This window comes from Mastigoproctus giganteus, chromosome 6 (genome assembly GCF_048544385.1).
Source record: "Mastigoproctus giganteus isolate SK-2022 chromosome 6, ASM4854438v1, whole genome shotgun sequence".
In the NCBI taxonomy this organism is placed as follows: domain Eukaryota; kingdom Metazoa; phylum Arthropoda; class Arachnida; order Uropygi; family Thelyphonidae; genus Mastigoproctus; species Mastigoproctus giganteus.
The window spans coordinates 212,706,786-212,733,248 of record NC_143580.1 but is presented as its reverse complement, the minus strand read 5'-3'; the positions used below and the strand labels follow the sequence as shown (position 1 = coordinate 212,733,248).

Genomic DNA, 26,463 nt, shown 5'->3' with positions numbered 1-26,463 from the left:
ATTGCTGGAACTAGATGCCATCTGTCATTGTGGAAGTTGACAGCTTAAATAAATTCAAAGCAGAACTAGACAAACTCTTGGAGTGAATTGGGTGGCTGAAATGGGAAGGGTTTTTTTTTTTTTTGGTTTATGCTGCATAAGTTTGCTTTCATGAATCATATGCTTGTACTAAGGCTAAATTTGTCACACAGGATCATAATGAATCCATGCTGTGATAACTGTATAACTGTATTCCTCTCAAGATAATGCTGCATTACTTCTTTAATCACCGACTCCATTATTTTCCCTGGATCAGAAGTCAGGTCTGTAATTGCTCACTTTGCCCTTTGTTCTTCGATTACCCACTGTGATTAGGAGAGACATTTGCACATCACCAATGTTACTCCTTATGCCAAACTTACTTCTTTTGCTGCTTCATTTAATATAATTGTATATATTCCATCAGTCCAAGGTGTTTTTTTTTTACTTTTAGCTTCAACAATTTCTTTTCAGTTATCACATTCCTGATAATTCTGTCAATCATTTGGCTCCCAGTTATAACTTGGTATACTTCTGGTATTCCCATCCCTAAAAACTTTTTCACATGTGAATGTAGATTTTTATTATTTACAGTAGTAGTAGTAATGACAAATGATGCAGAAAGCAAACTTATATAACATCAGCCAAAAAAAAAAAAACTTACACAGTTTACCCATCTATACACTCCAAGAATCTGTCTAGTTCCCTCAATTTATTCAACCAATTCACTTCCACAACAGATGGAAGTTTGTTCCAACAATCAACCACCCACTGGCTGAAGGCAAACTTCCACACACCTCTCCTGCAACCATCCTTCCTCAACTTGAATTTATGCCCCTTCATGTGTGTAGTCTTGACAAGTAGAAGAATGCCATTAACATTTAGCTTACTCATTCAAGGCTTTAAACACCTCAATCAGATCTCTCCTCATGTGCCTAGTCTTGACATGCTAAATTTACAGAACTGAAGCCTTTCTAGGTAAGAGCATCCATTTGTTCCCTTCACTAGTTGGGTTTCCCTTCTCTGCAACTGTTCTAGCAGATCTACATCCATTCAAAGTGAGGCCTCCAGACCTGTATACAGTAACAGATGCAGCCTAACCATGGCCTTATACAAAGGGATAATCACCTCCTTATCCTTGCTAGCAAAATTCCTGTACATCATTGACAAAACCCCATGAGCTGTCCTGGCACCATGTCTGCACTGCTCAGAGAATTTCATGTCTGACTACACAATTACCCCCAGGTCTTTTTCATTCTCCACTACCCCGAGTGCAGTATCATATAGTTGATAAGTTACTCTGGGGTTACTGCTACCCATACTGCATGAATAAATACAAGGCACTGCGCCTTGTATTTAGAGAGAGAGAGAATCTTTAATGCCCTTCACGGCCAAAAAGCCAGGGGTTTACATTAAATGTTAGACTTCAACTGCCATTTCTCAGCCCGTCAACCCAATTTTGTTAGATCTTGTTGCAGTAGCTCACCCTTACGGCTGTCTTTAACTGCTCTGCCAACCTTTGGATCATCTGCAAACTTAGACATTAAGCCTGATATATCAAGCTTAATGTCTAAGTTTGATAAAATATTTAAATATAATACAGGAGGTGAAGGTCAATCTTCCCACATGATATACTAAAAATGAATGGAAGACCACTACTCTGCATGAATAAAACTTTTCATGCACAGTTGTGCTCTTCCTTTCACTTTTAGTATATGAAAATATTTATTCATTGTGTCAGCAACCAGAACAAGATCATCAAGAGTTATACCATATGTATTCTAGTGGGCCAATGTGGCTAATCCCTCTCCTTCTAATCTTTAAAAAAAAGCATAGAATTCTTTGCCACTTTCTTTGCATCCTTAGACAAGACTAATAAGCAGCCTTAGCATGACTAACAACCCCCTTTCCCCAGACTTAGCTGCAGGCTAGTTTGTACTTACTGTAGGTTTGTTAGCCCCTGATAATTTATAATAATCCCATGCATTTTTCTGCTCTAGTCTCATCAGTTCATCTGGCATCCATTTAAGTCTAAGCCTTGAACAGTATCTCTTAATAGGTATAAAAAGCCTAGTAGTTTCCATGAATGCTTTCTATTTAGAATTTTTAGTTGATAACATCATCAGTTGATTCCACTGAAGGGAATATAAAAATTGTCTACAACTACTATAGTCACCTTTACGAAAGCAAAATCCGTTCCCTTTACCCTTGACAGTAGTTATATCTTTTAGGAACTACCAACATCAATATATTATGATTATTGCCACCCAGTGGTTCCATTACTTGAATATTGGTTATTGGTTATTTGTTTTTTGTTTTTTTTTTTAGGAGCATTAGCAACTAAGGCCATATTGCTCCAGGGATATGCGGTGGTCATTCCCTGACCTTTCCTCCATATTTGGTGGTCATGGGTTCGAACCCTGGTCTAATCAAGAAGCATGTGCTACGCACTGCTGCTCCTGCCCACCTGGCTATGGAGGTGCCCACTTGAATATTCTTAATGCATGAGGAGTCACTGTTGACAATCACATCGAGTAACTGTTTCTCTTGTTGTCTCTCTGATCATGCTGGTATAGAAAGTAGTCATCCAATAAATCCAGAAAAGGTCTGCTACTATGTGAGTGAAAAACATAAGTTCTTCTTCCAACCAATATCTGGAAAGTTAAAATCCTTATTATAAGAAATGCTTACTTACTTGCCCATTCTATTTGTCTGTATATTGTTGATTATATTCATCACAGGCCTTTGGCCAATAGCATACTTCTACTCTCATTTCTGTTTTCCAAGGGCTTATGTCACAACGAACTGACTCAACACACTAACTGGCCCACCCATGTCAACTGGTTGCACTGACTTAGATTCTACATGTATCTTAACCAAGAGCATATTCCCTCCACCACTTCTGTCCTTTCTGTATAAGATTAAAAAAGGGCTTGTCTACTACCCAACTAGATATTACTTCAGACCCAGCTAATAATCTCAAAAATAAGAAAACAAGGATTTGGACTTGCCTGGTAGAAGTGTGGCAACAAGGCTGGAATAGTAGTGGGTATGGAGAGGTAACAAGAAAATTCATTCCAAAGGTTGAATATGTGGATTTTAAAACTGTGAAGCTGTGTTTTTCTGCCAATATGACTACTTTGTATTTACTGACAGGACATGGCTCACTCAGGTCAAAACTGTTTGAGAAGGGGCTTCATATGTTGTTTCACTGTTGTCTCTATTGTAATGCAAGACAGATACTGATGAGAAAAATTCCTGAATTGTTAGACAGTGATGTTCACCTGCATATGAGTTGTCCAGGAAATTTTGAAGTCTTCCAAGATTTTGCAACTAAAGTATTTCTCAAGAGACTTGAATTACAATCCCAAATGGTAGATACAAGATAAATGGATATTTGCTCCCTTTCCTTGAGTTTAGGTTACGTCTGTTGCATTGAAGGTTTACCCTGCTTTTCCTTCAATTACAATTACAAATTTTATTTTTAATCCTGTTGGCTGAATAGTTGAGTATAGACCAGTGATAGTTTGTATCACTGGTCTATAACCAGTGATAGTGACATACTGAAGACTAAAAAAGGGATAGTACAGTACTTAAATATGAATACTATTAATTTAATCCAATTTCTATTTGTGCTGGATGAATCTTCAACATTGAAGATATACATATCTGGCTAAGCTGGTTCGTATGTAACTCTATTTAACTCTAGATATGTAATCATTCACCTCAGCGGTGAATGACTGAATATTCACTTATACTTAGTGGTATAAGTGAATATTTCATCAACCGGTGAAATACCACCACTTTGCTTATTAGAGGCTTGAAGTGGTGAAACCCATGTTTAGTCTCTAGAGCAGGGGTGGGCAACAGCCAGCCTGCGGCGATGTTGAATCCGGCCCCCTCGGTAAATGCATAAATATAGAAAATCCATAACTGACTACACTCGCCGTAAACGTTCGGCTTAATTCGGTTCAATCGGGAATCGCGGCCAGTACAACAGTAACCAAGTGATTCTACGCAGCATCAAAGAGTTATTTCCTGATTATTATTGTAGCATCGATCGAACGAAGTTCCTTTGGGTTTGACTTCTTATTGAAAAAAATAATATTGGTGTGAGATATTTTATGTTTTATGCCTTTTCTAATTATTACAATTTTAAATTTAATATAATTTATAGCCCATAAAATGAGCCAATTAAAAAAAAAAAGAAAAATTGATGCCGAATGCCGCATTTTCAATGATAATTGGACATTCAGATATTTAATTGCAAATATAGACGATAAAGCTGTTTGTTTGGTTTGTAACGAAACTATTTCCGTTTTTAAAGAATATAATTTAAAAAGGCATTTTTCAAAAAAAACATTTCGTAAAATATAAGCTATTTTCATCGGAACAAATGAAAATTGAAGCAGAAAATTTAAAATGTGGTTTGGGTAAGCAACAAAATACTTTGAAAATTTTGTCAAAACAGATAGAGCTCTAACAAATTTAAATATTGTATTTACTTTTTTTAAAAATACATTAATAATTTGGTAATTCAAGTAATATAACATTTTTTAGGTTCTGATTTTTTTTATTAAATTGTTCAATCTATTCCGGCCTGCATCATGATACGAAAATTTCATTCGGCCTGCTGACGAAAAAAGTTGCCCACCCCTGTTCTAGAGCATAGTTTCCGGCATCCCCCTCCCCCCATACTTCTCCTTCAACCCATGCACGGCACTAAGTACTATAGGTTTTGATACCTTTCGTGTTTGGGGTTTTCATAAAAAAAAATAAAATAAACTGGCTTTTAGCAGAATGTGAGGCAAAGCTTCTTTCTGTGACAAAATTTTGAATAACCTAAAAATGTGACACGATGGTATGTGACATTTGTAAAATTTGAAAATATTGAGGAAATACTGCTGAGGTTACTGTGGCCTTCAAGTTACATGTGATTAGAGTCAAACTTGTGTTGAAAGGTGGTGGAAACTGTTGAGATAATCAGAAGAGTACGTATGAATAACATGATTGTATTAACTCACAAGTCTCCTACACTGCTAGAAACAGGGTTCCTGAAGTATGTAAAAGTAAAAATTTTGCAGTCTAAACCTGCCATAGTGCTATAAGATGTACAAATATAAATACTAAGACTGGAATAGAAGAAATAATTTCAGTTGATCTACTATGTGCTAGAGGTGGAAGGAACATAGTAATGAGTAACTTGAGGAGGAAACTTTGTATAAAAGTATGTTTTATGTTTGTGCTTTCAGGTTTTTTTTTTTGAAGTATTGGATTTCCTTTGTCTGACGTTTTGTCAGGAATTTTTGAATTTTTTTAGTTCTCCATAGTTACGGAGTATTTTACTGGTGTGAGTCCACTGGTGCAAAAAAATATACATTTTTTTTAAAGTTTTTATTTATTTATTTATTTTTATTTTTTATTTTTTTTTTGCTGGTACCCAGGACTGGGCAGCCAGGGTATGGGATTTTGCTGGCATCCATAGGTATAATGCTACCCCCTGTCGATGCAGGATTTTGTGCATTGTGCACAAACAGTGGAAAAAGGCCCACAGTCAAGGTAGTGCAGTATTCAGGACTGGGTAACCTGAGTATGGCGTTAATGCATCCACTGGTTTTGTACTACCTCCAGTGGATGCAATAAAATACAGGAAACAGGTCTGGCTCCACGTGCTGAGGATGGGCACTGGGCAGCAGTTGTCCAGGTGATGGCTGCTCCCTGGTGCCAAAGAGGCCTGACACTCAACACATACTACAGAACATTCACTAACACTACATATAAATTCATTAACCACACATCAGGCCTGTTTTACAGAGTTTCTGTATTTCATCACAGTGACACTAGGTGGAGATGGACATTAGTCTGGGAGCCATCATAGACAGGATACACATACATACATACATGTCCTTTCTGTACAGAGAGCTGCTAACAGCAGTTAACTATGTAGTGATTGCTTCCTAATTTGTTTAGAAAAGTGGTTTAAAGAAAGTGATACAGCCCAAAAAAAAAGCAGTGAAAGAGATTCTGGCTGTATTTCTTCAATTAGTATGATACTTTGAAATTAGTTTAGTTTTATAATAAGGAAATTATATTTTAGAAATTTTTAAAGTTTAAAAATGTGGGTCACATACATTTTTATATATTTCAATAGCTACCTATATTTAAGTAGCCAGGAAAATTCAAGGACATTCAACCTCAATCTGGTTAGCGCCTTATGAGAAGCATATTTAGGGGGAAGGAGGTAGTCAGTGATTTGGGATTAAGAATCAGGCTGAATCCAGGTACTCTATGGGTACTCTATACAGTATCATATCATAGTTATTAATTTTAATGTGATTTTTAAGGTCAATGATATTGGGGTAATTACAACCAATTTTACCTTCTTTGTGGTAACCAGACGACTAATTAGAATGTCACTTGCACTTGTTGGAGGAAAATAATTACAAAATAATTCTTTGAGGCTTTTTATACACATTCAAGTGGAAGAGTAATTGAGATCGTAAGTACATAAGTCCCAAGAACTGAAGATATTCACCAGCTTGGCTTTTAAGATTTGTTGAATAAGATAGCTGAGGACTGCCTTTATGTTGTGACAGGGTAAGTTGGAAGCAGAAGTTATAGATCTTGAAAATTCTCCTTAGGCCATATTTTTTGTTGCTTACTGCTGGATATTATTTAGTGCTATTATTTTGTTGATAACTGTGTAGCCTGCTATTTTTTTAGGATTAGCAAGCTATTTTATGGTACAGAAACACCACATAATTACAAATTTGTAAGTTGGATAATAATTAATAGTAGTGTCTTCTAGGTTATATTTTAAAAATAAATAAACTATCTGAATAATATAGCACAGGTTCAGCAATATGACTCATTAACAGTAACAAATCAGTTTTTGGAGCAGCAGAGAATTGATAAAAAAATTGGTTTACAGCTGCTTAGATACTGACGACAGGCATAATGTACCAGAGTCATCAATTCTAAATAACTTTACATTCCAGGGAATAAGAATTACAATGATTGAGCACATGGCCAATTTTTTTATGAGGGGTTCTTAGAAGGAACTTCAATCTGCAGCATATTGCACATTTAACACTGGCATCTAATAGTCTGACATAAGCAAATTCAAATTAATTATGTGCATAACCTTTCTAATCACAAGTAGTTGTTTGATCACAATTCATAATTTAAATGTTGAACAGTATGCTTTAATGTGCTATTCGTTATATTTATTTTTAACCCAACTTTTAGCCATGAAGAGAGTTATGTACAATAATGTGCCTTCTGCATACAATAAAGAGTTCTTAAATATGCAGTAACATTCTGTGATAATAAAAGGATATTTCTAGGGAGCTTGACCATTGGGAAAACAATAAGAATCCATTTAGACAGTTTGTGACTTGGATAGTAACCCTTCATGAATGAGAAGAGATCCCTGGTGGATCAATGGACCCAATGGGTATCTAATGATAAGGTTAAAAAATTTGAAGATGCGTCAGTCGGATTGAAGGGAAACTTAGTAGCTTGAAATGCTCCAGGGAAAGTATGACTGTCTCCATGGAACAAATGCCAAGTTCTATGAATCAATTAGAATCTTCAAATAAAGAAATGAAAGTTTTATCTCTCATCTTGACAAACTGGATTTTTCTATTAATGATAATTAAGCCCTAACTAGGCTTTTAGTGATGTAATCACATATGTTTCCCCATCAGATGGGGAGGGTTCTGCAAATTCTTCACTGGCTGGTCATGGTACAGTTATTATCAAGGCTAGTGAAAACTGTGCTAATGAAAACCTCCAGTTACAATATTAAGAAAGTCCTATCAGAAATGAAATCTAATCTAATCTAATCTTTGCTTTAAAATCAAAAAAGTGACTACTAAGTAATTCTTTTGATTTTAAAGCAGTGTTCATGAGGCTAATAATAGGGCTACTGTTTTTCATATGAAAAACAATAGCCCTATTATTAGCCTCAGTTTCAAGGATATCAATTTTCCAACAACAGATTTAGAGAATTAACTTGTATGACTGAAGACAAAAATTACTTTTATCATGTGGGCTTGAATATAGGGCAGAAGGGACTAATGTCTGAAATCTAGGTAAAAAATTTACCTGATTTTGCGATTACAAAAAGAGGACTTCCAGAAGGAGCGGTGATGTATAATTCTCTAAGATTGCATTCTGAGACAAAACTCAGAATGCAAATGAATTGTCAACATCTCATTTAATATATGTAGTGATCTTAAGAAATCAGGTAGGATTTTCACTGGACAGAAAAGTCTTAAGTCAAGAAGTCTTAAATGGTTACAAATTGTTGTAGTTGATTAAGACATGGTAATACAGCAGAATGTATGACCATGATTATAGAGTTTTATAGAAAATTATTTTATTGACTTTTCCCTGCTTACAAGGTGCAGGAAAAGGTCAATTCCCACAATGAATGCAAGAGCAGGAATCAGAACTCTTATCTACATTAATTGCTATCAAGTTCAGGATGTTCCTCATAGTGCTGTGTATGTTATATTAATTTATATGCATCTCGTGCATTTTCCTTCACAGCCACAAATTTCATCAGTTCATCTAACATTCATTTAGGTTTATGGCTTAAAGCGTATCTCTTTTATTGGTATAAAAAGCCTAGTAGTTTCTAATTAATATGAATGCTTCCCATTAAGAATTTGCTGGTGGTAACTTCATCAATTCATTCCACTGCATAGAATTTAAAAACAGTCTCAGATCACTGTAGTCATCGTTCACGAAAGTAAAAGTCCTTTCCCTTGCATTTTACAGTCTTTACATCTTAAAGTTTGGTTACCAATAGAAGGAAAAAAGAAATAAGAAGAAGACAGAAAACCAGGTGGAGAGGCAAGTTAACTTCCCTTATGGGCCCCACATGAACAAGAGTATTGAACCGAGAAGAATGGAGAAAGTCGGGGGAGGCCTTTGCCCAGCAGTGAGATTCCACAGGCTAACATACCACAACACAACATCTTTTAAGTATATCTCACATCAATACATTATGATCACTGCCACTTAGTGGGTCTTTTACCTGTAGATTCTTAATGAGAGGTCACTGCTGATAATCAGATCAATAGTATTGCTTTTTCTTGTTGTCTCTCTAACATGTTGGTGTAAGAAACACTCATCCAATTAAACCACAAGTCTTCCTATTGTGTGAGTAACCAACCCACAAGGTCCAGTCAATATCAGGAAAGTTAAAGTTCCCCATTATAAGATCAACATTCTAATTTACTGGTTCACTCTATATGTCTACAATTGTTCATTATATCCATCACGATCATTAAGCCTATAACCTACTCTTACCGTCATTTTTGTTTTCTTAGTGCTTATGTTACCCGAAACTGACTCATTATTGCACTGGCCATGCATGTCCACTGGATACACTGCCCTAGATTTTATTTTCTTCTTAACTAAGACCCCTCCTGTCCTGTCTGTATACATTGTACTCCCTATATTCAAATTCTGAATCCCTTATATTTGAATGACACGATATCTCTACTATTCCTGCAATCTGCATTCAATGATTTGATTAGTACTTCAAATTCTCGAGGCTGTCACAGACATTCTCTAAGGTATGTCAAGCGGGGCTTGCTATCTGGGAGTCTAAAAAGCTGATGGAACTGATATTTGGGTGACACTAAAGTCAAGTGGACTTCATTTTAGTAAAGTCTGGTCAGTCTGTAATAGCCAAATCCTCTGCTTGCATCTTCACGATGGTGAGACTGTTTACTGACTCTGGGTATAACTCCCATGTGCAAGTCCTAAAATATGGCAACTAGCATACTGGAGGTGACCACCCAAGTGCGAATCAACGTAAGCAGAGGTCAGGGTGTGGCCCTCAAACCATAAGGAGGAATGCCACCCCTATGTATCACCAGGCAATTCTAGGTGGTAGATGACTAGTCAACTGGTGGAATACCACCAATTTGCTTATTGGAGGTTTGAAGTGGTGGAACCCATGTTGAGTCTCCAGAGCAAACCTCCAGCAACCCTCCCATCTCTTCCATCAAGCAGTATGATTCATGATTTTTGAGATTATGATGAACATCATAGAGATATCCAATCTTTCTAACATTTCGAGAGTACAGCACATGGTGTTCGCAGGCCAGCAGGCTGCTAGATAGCCCACCATAATGGTAACTCTTTAGGAGGCTTCCAGATCAGCTATTGTATAATCTTGCTGCCTCTACTCTACCAGATAGTGACTGGAGGGAGTCCGAGTAGTGTGTATGCGGGGAGCATTGTGGAGGCCATATCATGTCAAGGAGCTGGGTATATTCTTGCCATGTGTATGCCATATCCAAAAATTTCATTACTTAAAACAGTCCTCCCCAACGTTTCTCACTACTGAATACATCATGAATACTGAATACCGAATACAAACTAATATAACAAACTTATCTGCAAAAAGATCTAAACCACCCAAACACTTGCTTGTTCATTTCACAAATATACGTGGTCTCAGTTCCAATTTCAATGCTGTCCATTTCCACTTACAATCTGCTAAAAACCCCAAGTACTTTTCTGAAAGAATCCCAGTTATATGTTGATTCAACCATGATCATCTCAGTTGTCCTGATTATTTGCTGTACTATTCCTTTCACTTCAAAAGGTAGTACTTATCTGTTCTGATATTCCCTGTCAGATACTTAGTAATTTGGAATTTCCTCTTTGCGTTCTACTCTGGCTTAAAAACTCTCCACCACATTCTTTCAAATTTATCTGTTGCCTGTAACATTCTCCCAACTACACTAATCACTTGGAACTCTCTGACTTCCTTTCTTTGAAACTTGACTTTCTCCAGTTCAACTTTTTAACAGTGAGGAAATTTTCCTTGGTGATTTTAATGTTCACAACTGCAGCTGGTTTCGGCTTTCTAATCACATGGACTCAACTGGTCAAGATGCTGAGGCTTTTGCAATTACTAATGACCTCACAGATTGTTCATTTACCTACCAGAATACCAGACAATCCTAACCACCACCCAACACACTCAATCATTTTCTCATAAACAATCCTACTGAGCACACGGTCAAAGTGAGCAGTCCTCTAGGCACCTCGGATCACAACTTGGTGAAGGTTTCTTCTCCAATGGAGCCTTTCACTTTTGGCCATTCTCAACCTAGTGTTTTTTGGCATTACAAGAATGCAAAATGGGATGATCTGCAAGATTTCATTCCTTCCTTTCCTTGGCCAGATTACTGTTTCAAATCTTCTGACATCAAGGTTTGCTAAGATTATGTCAGTAAAATTATTCTTTTAGGGATGAAATCGTTCATTCCACACTCCACCTTAAAATCTCATCCTTTATCTAAACCTTAGTTTTATAATAAATGTGCTAAGGCTGTTCAAGATAAGAATGTTGCATATCACAACTGGCAAGTATTCAAATCTCCAAGTCCCTTTCTTGCCTACATGAAAGCTCACAACAATTGTAAAGCAGTTATTAATCAGTCTAAACTAGATTTCCAACAGACTAAGAGTAGAAAACTTGCTTCTTGTCCAAACAGTAACTGAGCATTCTGGTCTCTTGCCAAAGCTACTGGCTGCAACTTCTGCCCATCTCTGTCAAAACTAGACGGTTCTGGTTTTGACAGATAAATAAATAAATAAATAAATAAATAAATTTTTAGGCTGAAATAAATTTAAGGCTGAACTAGACAAACATTTGGAGTGACCGGATGGGTGAAACGGGAAGAGTTTTTTTTTTTTTTTTTGGCTGATGCTCTATAAGCTTGCTTTCTTACATCATATGCCTCAACTAATGCTAATGCTAAGTAAGTGAACGGAAATGGCATCATTTTTCTTACATCTCATATTGTGAATGCTTTCACAACAAGTTGCCCTGATATTGCACTACCTCAAATAAGCAACGCTTCGCCAGTGGAGAAGACTAATGTTACTTATTCTCGGCAGATACCACCACCATCACCCCTGGGGTGGTGGTATCTGCCAAGAATAAAATGAATGAAGGAGAATAAGATGAAGAAGGATGAGCTCCTTTGGAGTTTGTCCTTCCAACTTGGTAATGAGTTTAATGAAAAGAATGTTGAGCAATTAGAAATCCTCAGTTTAAAAATGTTTCCCATAGGCAGAGTAAAATATTTACAAATTCTGAAATAGTACTTAAAAATCATCTTTAATTTATGTATATGTATCTTTTCCTTTTTATTTGTGTAGTTCATATTTCATACCCTTAGATCATTTTCCCTTGTAAGAAGTTCTAAACTTCCACTACCTTGGAAAACTTCTTAATAGGGTTCTACTGTATTTCCTTTCAATTTTATAAAAATTACACAGGAAATATATATCCTGTTTCTCAATTTATGAATACATTTATATGTGAGCAAGTATGAATAAAACTCAAACTGGCCTACCACCTACTTGACAGCTATACAAAACACAATTTTAACTCAAATTTAATATTAACATCACACTTACCTGAGGTAACTGCCATAGTAGGCCACAATATTGGGATATCTGCATCCCTTCATCATCAAAATTTCTTGCTGAATTATTGCAAAATCATCTCCTAGAAGTATAATATTTTTGGCTCAGTGTTTCATTTTAATACATAAAATAGTAAAAAATCTTTCAGAATATAATTAAAAGAATGTGATAACTTATTAAGAAATATATTAAGAAATATCTGCTTGGTCTGTCAACATTTCAAATATCTAGAAGACCAAACTATTTCTCATAGAGACAAAATATTTGATATAATCTTTATAAGGTATCAAACAGGTGAAATAAATTAAACTAAGATTATCTTGAAATATCGGTGAACTAAATGATTTCTCAGAGAGACAAACTACTTGATATATTTTTTTTATAAAAGAAATTCATGGAAATAAATATAGAAGCTACTAGGCTTTTCATACTAGCTAAGAAACTGTTCAAAGCTTAGACCTAAATGGGCATCAGATAAACTAATGAGACTTGTGGCAGAGAAGAAAAATACATGGGATGAATATAAATTATCAGGTGATATAGAAACCTATGACAGATATAAACTACTCTGTAATCAAGTCACAGGAAAGGTTAGGCAAGCTAAGGCAGATTATGAGAAATATTTGGCAAAGGATGCAAAGAAAAACAGCAAAGACTACTTTACTAATGTGAACAACAGAAGGAAGGGGATGAATCACATTTGCCCACTTAATATCGACAGTAACTGTGGATGATTCTGCTCACATTGCTGACAAACTGAATAAGTATTTTGCATCTACATTCACATATGATTGAAGTGGATTCCAGAAGTTTATCCAACTCTAACAGGGAGCTAAATGATTTTGTAATCACTGAGAGGAAAGTGGAAGAGAAATTATTGAAGTTAAACATAAGAAAGGCACCTGGGTTGGAGGAGATCTATCCAATTATATTAAGGGAGGCAGCAAAGGTGGTAAGCTAATGCTTAGCCAAAATTATGAGAGCATCCTTAGATCAGAGGTCACAACAGGCTGCAGATGTGCGAATGTATCCCCAATTCACAAAGGGAGATCAAAGGGTGACACAAGTAATTACAGACCTGTTAGTTTAACTTCTGTTCCAGGGAAAATAGTGGAGTCACTGATTAAAGAAGTAATGAGGGACCATCCAGACAGGAGTGCAGTTATACATCAGTAACAGCATGGGTATGTTAAGGGGAAATTATGTCTGATCAATTTGACTGGATACTATGATGCAATGACAAAGGAACTGGATGCAAAAAATAATTTTGATATTATATATTTGGATTTCAAGAAAGATTTTGATACTGTTACACATAAAAGACTACGGTACAATTTTGAGAAGTGCAGCATTAAAGAAAAGTTAGTGCTATGGCCAAAGGTATGGTTGAGTGGAAGAAGACAGAGTAGTTATCAATGGATACTGCTTCTTGGACTAATGTTATTAGTGGAGTTCCACGATTCAGTGCTGCATCCATTGTTGTTGTCTGTATTTATTAATAATATTAATGAGGGCATATCAGATTTAATGTCTAAGTTTGCAGGTGATACAAATGTTGGCAGAGTGGCTAATGACAGTAATGAAGGTATGTTGCTGCAACCAGATCTAGAAAAATTAGGCAGATAAGTTGAGAAAAGGCAATTGAAGTTTAACATTTACAAAGGCAATGTGCTGCATATGGGTAGCAGTAATCCCAGAGAAACATATCAACTGTGTAGTACTACACTCAGAGTAGTGGAAAATGAAAAGGACCCTGGGGTAATTGTGCAGGATATATGAAGTTCTCCGAGCAGTGCAGACAGGCTGCCAAGACAGATCATGGGGTTTTGTCAATGATATAAGGAATTTTGCTTGAGGATAAGGAGGTGATTATCCTTTTGTATAAGGCAATGGTCAGTCCACATCTTGAGTATTGCATACAGGTTTGAAGTTCTCATTTTAGGAAGGATGTAGAGCTGCTGGAACAAGTAGAGAGAAGGGCAACAAGATTGGTGACACAGGGGTGCTCTTACCAAGAATGGCTTCAATTTTGCAAACTGAATGCCATTCTTGGTATTCAGTTTGCAAAACTGAATACCAAGAATGGCATTGGGAGACCAGGCAACTGCGAGGAAATCTGATTGAAATTTTAAACTTTGAGCAATCTCAATGATGATGGGATTCTTACTTTTGCCCATACTATGCACGTGAGAGGGCATAAATTCAAATTGGGGAAGGATGGTTGCAGAATAGATGTGTGGAAGTTTCCCTTCAACCAACAGGTGGTTGATTGGTAGAACAAGCTTCAATCTGTTGTTGTGGAAGTGGATAATTTGAATAAATTCAAATAAGCACTATACAAAGTATTAGAGGGGTGAATAATGGATAGGTGAAATGTGTTTTTTTTTTTTTTTTTTTTTTTGCTGATGCTGTATAAGCTTGCTTTCTTGCATCATTTGCCCTATTAATACTAGCAATAATGCTATAAAGTACTGGACATTTTTCCACAAAAATCAAATTTGAAAATGATCCACTGCAAAATGAAGAAATTTGTGATGCCTTGGCATTTATAAAAACATAATTTTGCAAAGGGAACTTATATACTATGTTGTCACATCTTGTAATAAAGTACGTCCTCATTGAAGAAAAGAACACACTCTTCTCTTGTTTTGCTCTCCACACCTTAGCAGCAGTAATTCCTATGCTTAAGTCAGAATCATCCTTCTGATTGAGTCTGCTAAAGTAATCTACTACCAAGATGGAAGTGGAAGATTTAACACGTGTGATTATAAAAAAATTAGCAAATATACCGACAATTTGGCAAACTGTACCAAAGACACCAACATGAATACATATGCATCAATTTGGTACAGTTTAAGTAGGCTGATAAAACAGATGAGAGGAATGTTGGATTATGTTCGGACCTTCAAATGTTGGCAAAACATTTAAAAGAAACAAGCAAACTATTTTATGTAAGCAAGAAGAGAGAAATATGAACAGACCTATTACATGAGTGATGTAGCATGCTGAGTGTTACCAGCTTGTTGGCATATTTAAGATTGTTTTCACCAGGTCTGCAACTCAAATGTTCTTTTTTTTTGAGGGGTTCATTAATATGTCTTCTTTCAAACTACTTTTTAGATCATGAACTATATTTGGATGAGTCATGCCACTTACTAGTGATCATTTGTTGCACTTTTCAATTTGTTAACTCTGAAAATTGATCATATGGCTTTTCTCACCACTCTTAACTTTTTCTTTAAACAGACTTGTCAGAGGTTGCCACTGTTGTAACAGCCTATTTAAACATTTACACAAAAGACAACCAACATCTACGCACATGCCTCAAAATTATTTTTACTTCAGAGGCATGCATTAAATGAAACTGGTTAATCTATCATTTCTATCAGTACTCTTTTGTTTTTTGATAATAGTAGTAAATGTCTTCCAAAATTTATCCATTTCCACAGGAAGCATGTAGCCACCTCTTTATCACACAGATTAATCAATGACAAAGACAGCCTGATATCACCAAGTATCCAATCTCTTCTTTTAATACCCTTGCTACTCCAATTTTTAAGCTTACAATAACAGGCACATTATCAACACTAAAGTGCTATAGAGTTTTTAAAGGAATTACATATCTTTCAGGTTGTTCAAAACACAGGTTGTTGAAACCCGTTGTAACTTCTTTCCCCAGCATTACATCACTTTTAATGATTACTTCATTTAACCTCTCACAGTAGTATAATACCTTCCAATACTGGCACTGAGAGCAAGCTGCTTTTGATATGACTTCTTATTTAATTAGGAAAGGTCACCACAATGGATATAAACTGGAATTACTTTGATTACTTTCATCTGTAGTAAAGTGAAAATAATGCCTTTTCACATCACTACCTCTTCTTTCCCTAGCTGAGCAATTTCACTAATAATGCAGTTGATTCATAACTGTGTGTGTTTTTTTTTTTGTTTTTTTTGTTTTTTTTGTTGTTATTTCATTATCAGGAACTTTTTTGTTATTTCACTATTTCTAAACAACATACCTGCATGATTAGCACTACTGAGAAAAAAACTTATGTTCTATAATAAACAACATGAACAGACATTCAGCACATATGACAGTAGCATGAAACTGCAGGCACACATAACAGAGAACAATGCTAATGTTTCAGACATTCCAACTTCTACATACTTCCTATGATGCAGACCAGAACACCCCGAAGGCCGAAATGTTAATGAAAATAAACAATAATTCACAGAAGCCACAGTTTTACTATTTTATTTTTATTTTTTGCAAAAAACTGTTACAACAGTGAGACAGAGGAGTCAAGCAAGCCAAAAATATTGTTTCTCTGCCATAAATCCATAGAATTGGCAGGTGATTTGCTATAAAAATAATTTAACAGATATTTTAATCACAATCATTTATTAATAACACTCCCATGTCAGCAAATGTCAAGATCACTAATTTTCCACATTGTTGTAAGAAGAGCTATAAGAAAATAAAGCCCTAAGTCACAGGTGTCAATTGTGACAATGTCGAGCATTTCCGTGCCCTTTCGGTCGGTCAGTGGAGCGGATCTGATGATTATAAAAATTATATTAATGGGGTTCAACAATGTCTGCAGGGCACCAGCTGGAAAAGCTAAAGGAATGAAGTTCAGCTTTTACTGCTCTAAGATAGTTCTTAAGTGCTGTCACTGCTAATTTTGCCCATTTTCCTTCATTTCTTACTTCCAACTTTTATTAATGAAATCATTATAGCTGATTAGTTTATGATAATGAAGACAAATTAATAATTTTTATTTTCAGTTTGCAGTTAAAATAAAATGACACATTCATGAATTTACGATGCCATTGATTACAGTTTGTCATACATGAATCATTTAGCCAAAGGAGTCGATTGTGTAAAAATGATGAATAGTGATACGATACGCAGAAGTGTACAGTATAGTCATCAAAAAACCTCCTATATAATAAGATAAGAACAGTCATGATAAAATGCAATGCTGGAAGGGTGTCATGCTATATCACCATTTGATTCACACTGTAAAATTATGTAATTTAGTGAGACTTCCTCATGTGTGAATGCAGATGTAAAATATTCATTCAGTTTGTCAGCTACCTCAGCAGGTTCATCAACAACTGAACCACGATGTCAAGTGGACCAATCTGATTCATCCCCTTCGTTCTACAGTTTATATATGTAAAGAAGCCTTTACTGTTTTTCTTTGCATCATTTGCCAAAGATTTCTTGTAATTTGCCTTTTCCTGGGTAATTTGCCTTTTTCTGCAATCTACCTTATATTGAAGATATAAGATAGATTGCAGACTATCTTATATCTATGATACACATCTGTGTCTCCTGTAATTTAAATGTCTCATGCATTTTTTTTTCTCTGCCACAAGTCTCATTAGTTCATCTGACATCCATTTACGCCTAAACCTTGAACAGTATTTCTTAGTTGGTATGAAAAGCCTAGTAGCTTCCAAGATTATTTCCTTGAATACTTCCCATTTAGAATTTGTTGCTGGTAGCATTTAACAAAGGATTTAAATCAGCAGCCATGAGCAGTAATACAGAAAGACAAATGATACTGAAACTGAAGAACAGTTATGGTGTACTTATAAACAGCAGAGAAGGCATAATTCAAATAGCAGAAGACTAGTATAAACAATTATACAAGGAGCGAGGGAATGATGCCAGCAGTGGGGAAGATGGATTGCAAATTAGCAACACATACACAACATACCCGATATTCTTCCTGATGAGGTAGAACATGCATTGAAGAAAATGAAGAATCAGAAAGCCCCGGGGGAAGATGAAGTTACTGTACAGTTGTTAAAATTGGGAGGAAGAGACATAACACAAAACTGGCAAGGCTCTTCACAAAGTGCATTAGAAAAGGTGTGACGCCTAAGCAGTGGACTAATGCAATCATAGTTTTGTTTCCTTAAAAAGGAGATAAATCAGAAATTGGAAATTATAGACCAATTAGCTTGTTATCCCACATCTACAAGTTGTTCACAAGGGTCATTACTAACAGATTAGAAAGAATACTTGATGAGAATCAACCGAAAGAGCAAGCTGGCTTTAGGACAGGATTCTCAACTATGGATCACCTTCACGTAATATCGCAGCTAATGGAGAAAGCAAATGAATATAAAACACCAATATGGCTGGCATTTATAGATTATGAAAAGGCATTTGACCCCAATAAGGCAATGTTTCGGGCATTGGTAAGACAAGGCATAGATACCCCACATATTATGATTTTGAAGAAAATATATGAGAGTGCTACCTCCTTTATTAGACTAGACAAAGACAGTAGGAAATTTAAAATCGAGAAAGGAGTTCGACAAGGAGACACAATATCTCCGAAGCTGTTTACTGCTGCCCTTGAGGAAGCTTTCAGAAGATTAGACTGGTCACGGAAAGGAATCAATGTGAACGAAGAGTACCTAAACCATTTACGATTTGCAGATGACATTGTGGTCATAAGCCATGATCCCAAAGAATTAGAGGAAAATCTGAATCAGTTATGCACAGTTAGTAAGGATTTTGGACTAAAGATGAATATGGCTAAAACAAAAGTAATGATGAACAAGTATGCCACAGAAAGGGAAATAATGATTGAAGGAGCAGTAATTGAAAAGGTGGAGTCATATACTTATCTGGGACAAGTTATTAGCTGTAATAATGATAAATTGCTGTAAGTCAAGAGAAGAATAAATTTTGGATGGATATCATTCACGAAATATAGTCACATACTGAAGAGCAATATCCCAGTTTGTCTGAAACGTAAAAAAATGAACCAATGTATACTCCCCACCATGACTTATGGAAGTGAAACTTGTGCACACACACCAAAAGAATGGAAGAGAAGCTGAGAACTACACAGAAAAGAATGGAATGAATTATATTGGGAATCAGACTGTTAGATAAGAAGAGAAACACATGGATTAGGCAGCACACTCAAGTAAAGGACATTCTTATCAAAACTAAAGAACTAAAATGGTCTTGGGCAGGACACAAAGCTCAAAGACATGATGCTAGATGGATTAAAAAATAACAGAATGGTACCCAAGAGGAGCTAGAAGAAAACCTGGAAGACAAAGGTGGAGATGGATAGATGAAACTCATGAGTTTGTGGGTAGTAAATGGATAGCCAGTGCTCAAAACAAAAGGAACTGGAAAGTTGCTGGAGAGGCCTTCATCCTGCAGTGGATTGAAAATGGCTGATGATGATGTTGGTAGCATCATCAGTCGGTCCCACTATATGGAATTTAAAAAATCTCTGAGACCACTGTAGTCACCTTTGCAAAAGCAAAAACCCTTCCCTTTACCCCTGATGGTAGTTAAATCTTTAAGTAAATCCTACATCAGTACACTATGATCACTGCCACCTAGTGGTTCCTTTATCTGCTGATAATGAGATCAAGAGTATTACTCCCTCTTGTTGCCTATCGAACATGCTGCTGAAGAAAACAATCATTCAGTAAATCCACAAAAGTCCTGCTAGTGTGTGAGTGACCAAGCCACAAGTTTCAGTCTATATCTGGGAAGTTAAAATCCTCCATTACAAAGCATTCTGATTTACTGGCCCACTCTATTTCTCTGCACAACTGTTCGTTGTACTCATTAGCATTAGTAGAGGCATTTGATGCAAGAAAGCAAGCTTATGCAGCATCAGCCAAAAAAAAAAAAAAAAAAAAAAAAAAACCCACTTCCACTTCACCCCCTGTTCGTTCAAAATACCTGTCCAGCTGAGCCTTAAACTTATTTAGGCTATCAACCTCCACCACAAGGGATGGAAGTCTGTTCCACCAACCAACCATCCACTGGCTAAAGGCAAATTTCCGCACGTCTATCCTACATCTGTCTTTCCTCAATCTGAATTTATGCCCTCTCAGGTGATTTTACTGAGCTAGAGGAAGAATCCCATCAGCATTGAGCATGCTTAAACCATTCAAGGCTTTATACACCTCTATCAGATCACCTCGCTGGTGCCTAGTCTCCAGACACTGTAATTTGCAAGACTTAAGCCTTTCTTCGTAAGAGCACCCCTTTGTTCCATTCACTAATCTTGTTGCCCTTCTCGGTACTCGTTCCAGCAGCTCTACATCCTTCTTGAAATGAGGTCTCCAGACCTGTATACAGTACTCTAGGTGTGGCCTGACCATTGCCTTATACAATGGAATAATCACCTCCTTATCCCTGCTGGAAAAATTCCTGTATATCATTGACAATACTCCATGAGCTACTCCTCTTGCAGCCCATCTGCACTGCTCAGAGAACTTCATATCTGCCTACACAACCACCCCCAAGTCCCTTTCATTCTCTACCACTGTGAGTGTAGTACCACAGAGTTGATACGTTGCTCTGGGGTTGCTGTTTCCCATGTGTAGTACTTTACATTTGACAATGTTAAACTTCATTTGCCACCTCTCAGCCCAATCTGCTCAACCTTTCCAGATCCTGTTGCAGCAGCAGCATAGTGTCAGTAGTGTCCTTGACAACCCTGCCAACCTTTGTATCATCTGCAAACTTGGACATTAAGCTTGATATACCATCATCTTTTTTTTTTTTTTTTTGCCTCCAATGTCAACACTGCTCCAATTTGTGTAGCAGTCTTCCATGTGCAACAGTATCAAAAGCCTTTCTAAGATCCAAGTATATCATATCAAAGTTATTCCCTGCATCCAGTTCTTTTGTGACTGCATCATAGTATCCAATCAAGTTGGTCAGGCAAGACTTCCCCTTAACAAAACCATGCTGTGTCTGAGCTATAACTGAAGTCTTGTCTAAATGATCCTGCAGTGCTTCTTTAACCAGTGCCTCCATTAATTTTCCTGGAACAGAAGTTAAGCTCACAGGTCTATAATTACTTGTGTAGCCTTTGATCCTCCTTTGTGAATTGGGGTCACATTTGCACATTTCCAGTCTATGGGTACCTCCCCTGAGTCTAAGGAAGCTCTCATAATTATGGCTAAGGGTTTGCTTACTTCCTTTGCTGCCTCCTTTAATATAACTGGATAGATCCCATCCACCCCGGGTGCCTTTCTTGTGTTTATCTTCAACAGTTTCTCCTCCACTTTACTCCCAGTTATTTCAAGATTCTGTAGCTTACTGCTAGAGTTGAATACACCTCTGGCATTCCCCTTGCTGAATAACTCCTCGTGTGTGAATGTCGATGCAAAATATTCATTTAGTTTGTTAGCTATCTGAGCAGGATCATCAACAGTTGACCCATCAATATCAAGTGGACCAATCTGATTCATCCCCTTCCTTCTAGAGTTTACATAAGTAAAGAACTCTTTGCTGTTTTTCTTTGCATCCCTTGCCAAGAATTTCTCGTAATCTGCCTTCGCCTGCCTAACCTCCTTTGTAACTTGGTTGCATATCAACTTGTATCTATCATAGGCTTCTGTGTCATGTGTTAATTTGTAAGTATCCCATGCATTTTTCTTCTTTGCCATATGCCTCATTAGTTCATCTGACATCCATTTTGGCCTGAACCTTGAACAATATTTCTTAGTTGGTATGTAAAGCCTAGTAGCTTCCAAGATAAGTTCTTTGAAAGCTTCCCATTTTGAATTTGCTGTTGGTAACATCATCAGTTGGTCCCACTGTATAGAATTTAAATACTGTCCCAGTCCATCGTAGTCGCCTTTACGGAAGCAATAACCCTTCCCTTTACCCCTAATGGTAGTTACCTCTTTGAGTAAATCCCACTTCAGCACACTGTGATCACTGCCACCTAGTGGTTCATTTATCTGCAGATTCTTAATGCATGAAGAATCACTGCTGATAATCGAATCAAGAGTATTACTCCCTCTAGTTGCTTCCCGAACATGCTGATGTAGAAAACAATCATCCAATAAATCCACAAAAGCCCTGCTAGTGTGTGAGTAACCAGCTCCCAAATTCCAGTCAATATCTGGGAAATTAAAATCTCCCATTATAAGACTCTCTGATTTACTGGCCCACTCTATTTCCCTGTACAGTTCCTTATTATACTCATCGGAGTCATTAGGCCTATAGCACACTCCTACTCTCAATTTTGATCTCCCAATGCTTATGTCACACCAAACTGACTCAACAATGCACTGTCCAGCGATGTCGACTGGCTTCACTTCCTTGGTTTTTATGTGTTTCTTAACTAATAGCATAACCCCTCCCCCCTTCCTATCCTGTCTATCCTTTCTGTAGACGTTGTACTCCCCAAATTGCAGTTCTGCATCCCTTATATCTGTGTGACACCACGTCTCTGATATCCCAACAATATCTGCCTTTGATGTTTTGAGCAATACCTCAAATTCATCAAATTTATTTATTAAACTCCTAGCATTGGTGTACACGCAAGTATACTTTTTCTATTCTTAGCTACCCTAACACAACCCATGTGTTTACTTGTACCGCAATGGCTCCCAGCAGTCTCTGAAATACCATGCATCTTGTTTTTCAGGCTTCTGCTCATTCTAATAGAAGCAGTGCAAGAATCTCTTTCACCTCTGCCAGTGGCTACTGTCAATCTATTGGTCTTTGTCTCCCCCCAAGCTAGCAGTTTTCCGACCCAAACACTGCCTCGATAGCATCAGCAAATATTCTTGCACCCTTTCTATTTAAGTGTATCCCATCCCTGTAGAAGCAATCTTTACTGTTAACAAGTACAGTCCAGGCTGAAAAAAATTCTACCCCTTGAGCCTTGCACAATCTTTCCAGGGCCGAATTGATCGACAAGGCTCTCATCATATACTCCCTCCTATCGTGTCTGGGCAGAATTGCAGACACTTTCAAATTCAACCCTAATTCTCGGCTTTTGTTCAACAGTGACCTGTACTTGTTAAGTAATTCTGCCGGTCTCCTACTCTTAACATTATTAGTGCCAACGTGTACAACTATATCACCTTTTGTGCCCTTAAAAGATGATATTCGCTCTACAATGTCATCAACCTTTGCCCCTGGCAGACATACCCTGGTCCTGTTCCACCTATCTTTTTTACAAAGCATGTTCCCCGTTTCCCTAACAATAGAGTCACCAACAACTACTAGTTCCTTCGGGACCAGCACATTCTGCCTTGGGGGTTGTCTCTGTGTCACGCGATGCCCAAGTGCAAGCTCTGGCGTTGATGTGGGCAGCTGAGAGCTTGATGGGCCCCTCAATCTAGTTTCTTCGAGGGCATCCACCCTGTCCTTCAATCTCTCATATAGGCCCACAAGAACACCGAGTTGTTGCCTGATATCGATACACTCCTTGCATCGCGGAAGTATCATGGCAGTATCATGTCCCGTACCCGATTGCTCTGCAAACATCAAGCAAACAGTGCATTTTATAAGGCTGTGAGTCAGAGGACAACTGCCCCCCCCCCCTCAGTTCTGCTCTGAGCCACAGCACTTCCATTAGCTTGAGCCTTTTGCTTTGCTGCTCTGGTCTGAGTCATGATTCTATTAATTTATTAATTAATTATAATTAATTATGTTATGTTATTAATTATGTTAAATATAATTAATTATATTACGTTTGTAATCTAAGTCGTTATATGTATTTATTTAAACGTACAATTTAACTGCTAACGCTATCTAGTACAGTATATAACTATCGTATCACAAAGGCGGGAAAATTACGAACGGTAGCGGAGTTGAAACACGTGGAAACCCTTACCGATACTTTTATGCAATTACAAGGCCGAGTAAAGAATAAATACACCAAATTAATCAGAAAATCACAAAATAATGTTATACTACTAAATTTAAATCAAAAGTTTTAGAAAAACAATAATTTCAAATCAATAAATAAGAAAAATCCATTTAACGGCTTTGAACACGACCGTCTCTAGTAGCCTCGTCAGCAGACTCCATTACTCATCAGAGTAATTAGCCTGTAACACACACCTACTATCAACTTGGTTTTCCCGGTGCTTACGTCACACCAAACTGACTTAACACTGCACTGTCCACCCATGTCAACTGGATGCACTTCTTCAGATTTTGTGTTTCTTAACTAACAGCATCACCCCTCCTCCCCTTCTATCCTGTCTGTACACATTGCACTCTACAAATTCCATTTCTGCATTCCTTATCTCTGTACGACACCAGATCTCTGATATTCCAACATCAGCCTTTGATGTCTTCACCAGCACCTCAAATTCTTCAAATTTATGAAATGACATACTGCTCCTTGTACAGTAATCTACCATGTGCAACAGTATCAAAAGTTTTCCTAAAATCCAAGTACATGATATCAAAATTAATTTTTGCATCCAGTTCCTTTGTGACCACATCATAGTATCCAATCAAACTGGTCAAAAGCTTCCCCTTAGATGATCCTGCAGTGCTTTAACTAGTAACTCCATTATTTTCCCCAGTCTGTGAGGACCTCCTCTAAGTCCAAGGATGCTCTCATAATCATGGCTAAGGGTTTGCTTACTTCCTTTAATATAACTGCATAAATCCCATCCACCCGAGGTGTCGTTCTTATATTTAACTTCAACAATTTCTCCTCCGCATTGCTCTCAGTTATTACAAAATCCTTTAGCTCCCTTTTACAGTTTAATAAATCTTTGGCATTCCCCTCCTTGAATAACTCCTCATGTGTGAATGTAGATGCAAAATACTCATTCAGTTTGCATCTTCCAGCTACCTGAGCAGGATCATCAACAGTAGAACTATCAAAATCAAGTGGACCTATCCGATTCATCCCCTTCCTTGTAGAGTTTACATAAGTAAAGAAGTCTTTGCTATTCCTCTTTGCATCCTTTGCCAAATTGTAATCCTTAGCTACATTATTTTTAAATTTTCGTCCACTTCACATTATTTTTATACACACTTTAGTACTAGAGTGCCAATGAAATTCGTAACACTTAAATTTCCTAAAATCCTAAAATTTCCTGAATATGCATAAAATGTCTTATTAAACAGCTATTGTATCATTTCCCATGCAATTCTACATCAGAAAAAGTGAAAAATACAATTTTTACATTGTAGCCAACTTACTGGAGATGGGAATAATCTGAATGGGAATTTTAGAGTATGAATTTTTTGCAATTTCTGTATTTCCAAAACTAACAACCAGGTCACCAATCTAAAATATCCTAAAAATAGGTAATTGTCCTTAGTTTCCATAACCACAAAAACAACCCTCTATCACTATGGTAAAGCCCAACCTGTACAATTTCTTATATTATATATAATTTGTTGAAAATTTGCCAAAAATCTCACTTCAATTACCTAAATAGCCTAAAATAATCCCAGTATACCTTATCTAATTGTATATACACTACTATCCTTTACTTTGATTAATATAATCATTATAAAATCCAAAATATTTCTATTATTTCTAATTACATATTTTCTATCTCTCAAAACGAAGAGATAAAAGTCAGACAAGGTGCCACCCGACATACAAATAATGATTAATCAATAAGTAAAACTACGTAATCCTATTTACACTCATAGACTTCAAAAGTCCAAAAGAAATACAGCTAGGAGTTCACCTTTCAAAATTGCCAAACACAGTAATTCTTATTTTAAAGACCTGATCAGAAAATGTCTGTAAAGCAGAGTTCTTGGCGTCCTGTACCAAAATATAGACATTGTCCTCATTTATTTGTTGAATATGTTGAAATAATTCCAGTCTGAAAGGCTCATATGCAGGACAATAAAGAGGAATGTCTCCAGTCTTCTCAAGCACCACAAAAACACCATGGGTCAGCTTCTAGTCCTAATTGAATGAGTATTAAGGTTTGAAAATGCTAGAAGGTTATCAAATTGTAGCAGGGTGCCTATGATTTTGTAATAACTGAGAGCAAAGTGGAGGAGAAATTGTTGAAGTTAAACATAAGAAAGGCACCTGGGGTGGATGGGATCTATCCAGTTATATTAAAGGAGGCAGCAAAGGAACTAAGCAAACCCTTAGCCATAATTATGAGAGCATCCTTGGACTCATGGGAAGCCCCCACGGACTGGAGATGTGCAAATGTATCCCCAATTCA

The 26,463-nt window shown here is 36.8% G+C and overlaps 1 protein-coding gene across 3 annotated transcripts in view; it reads right to left on the bottom strand.

Moving 5' to 3' along the window:
* hppy (MAP4K3-like protein hppy) overlaps nucleotides 1-26,463 on the bottom strand; it is a 394,076-nt gene that overhangs the window by 309,977 nt on the left and 57,636 nt on the right. For all 3 annotated transcript variants that reach the window (XM_090376708.1, XM_090376710.1, XM_090376709.1), the window contains exon 3: nucleotides 12,478-12,568. In XM_090376708.1, coding sequence (XP_090232834.1) covers nucleotides 12,478-12,568 — 91 coding nt within the window. The remainder of the gene's footprint in view (nucleotides 1-12,477; nucleotides 12,569-26,463) is intronic.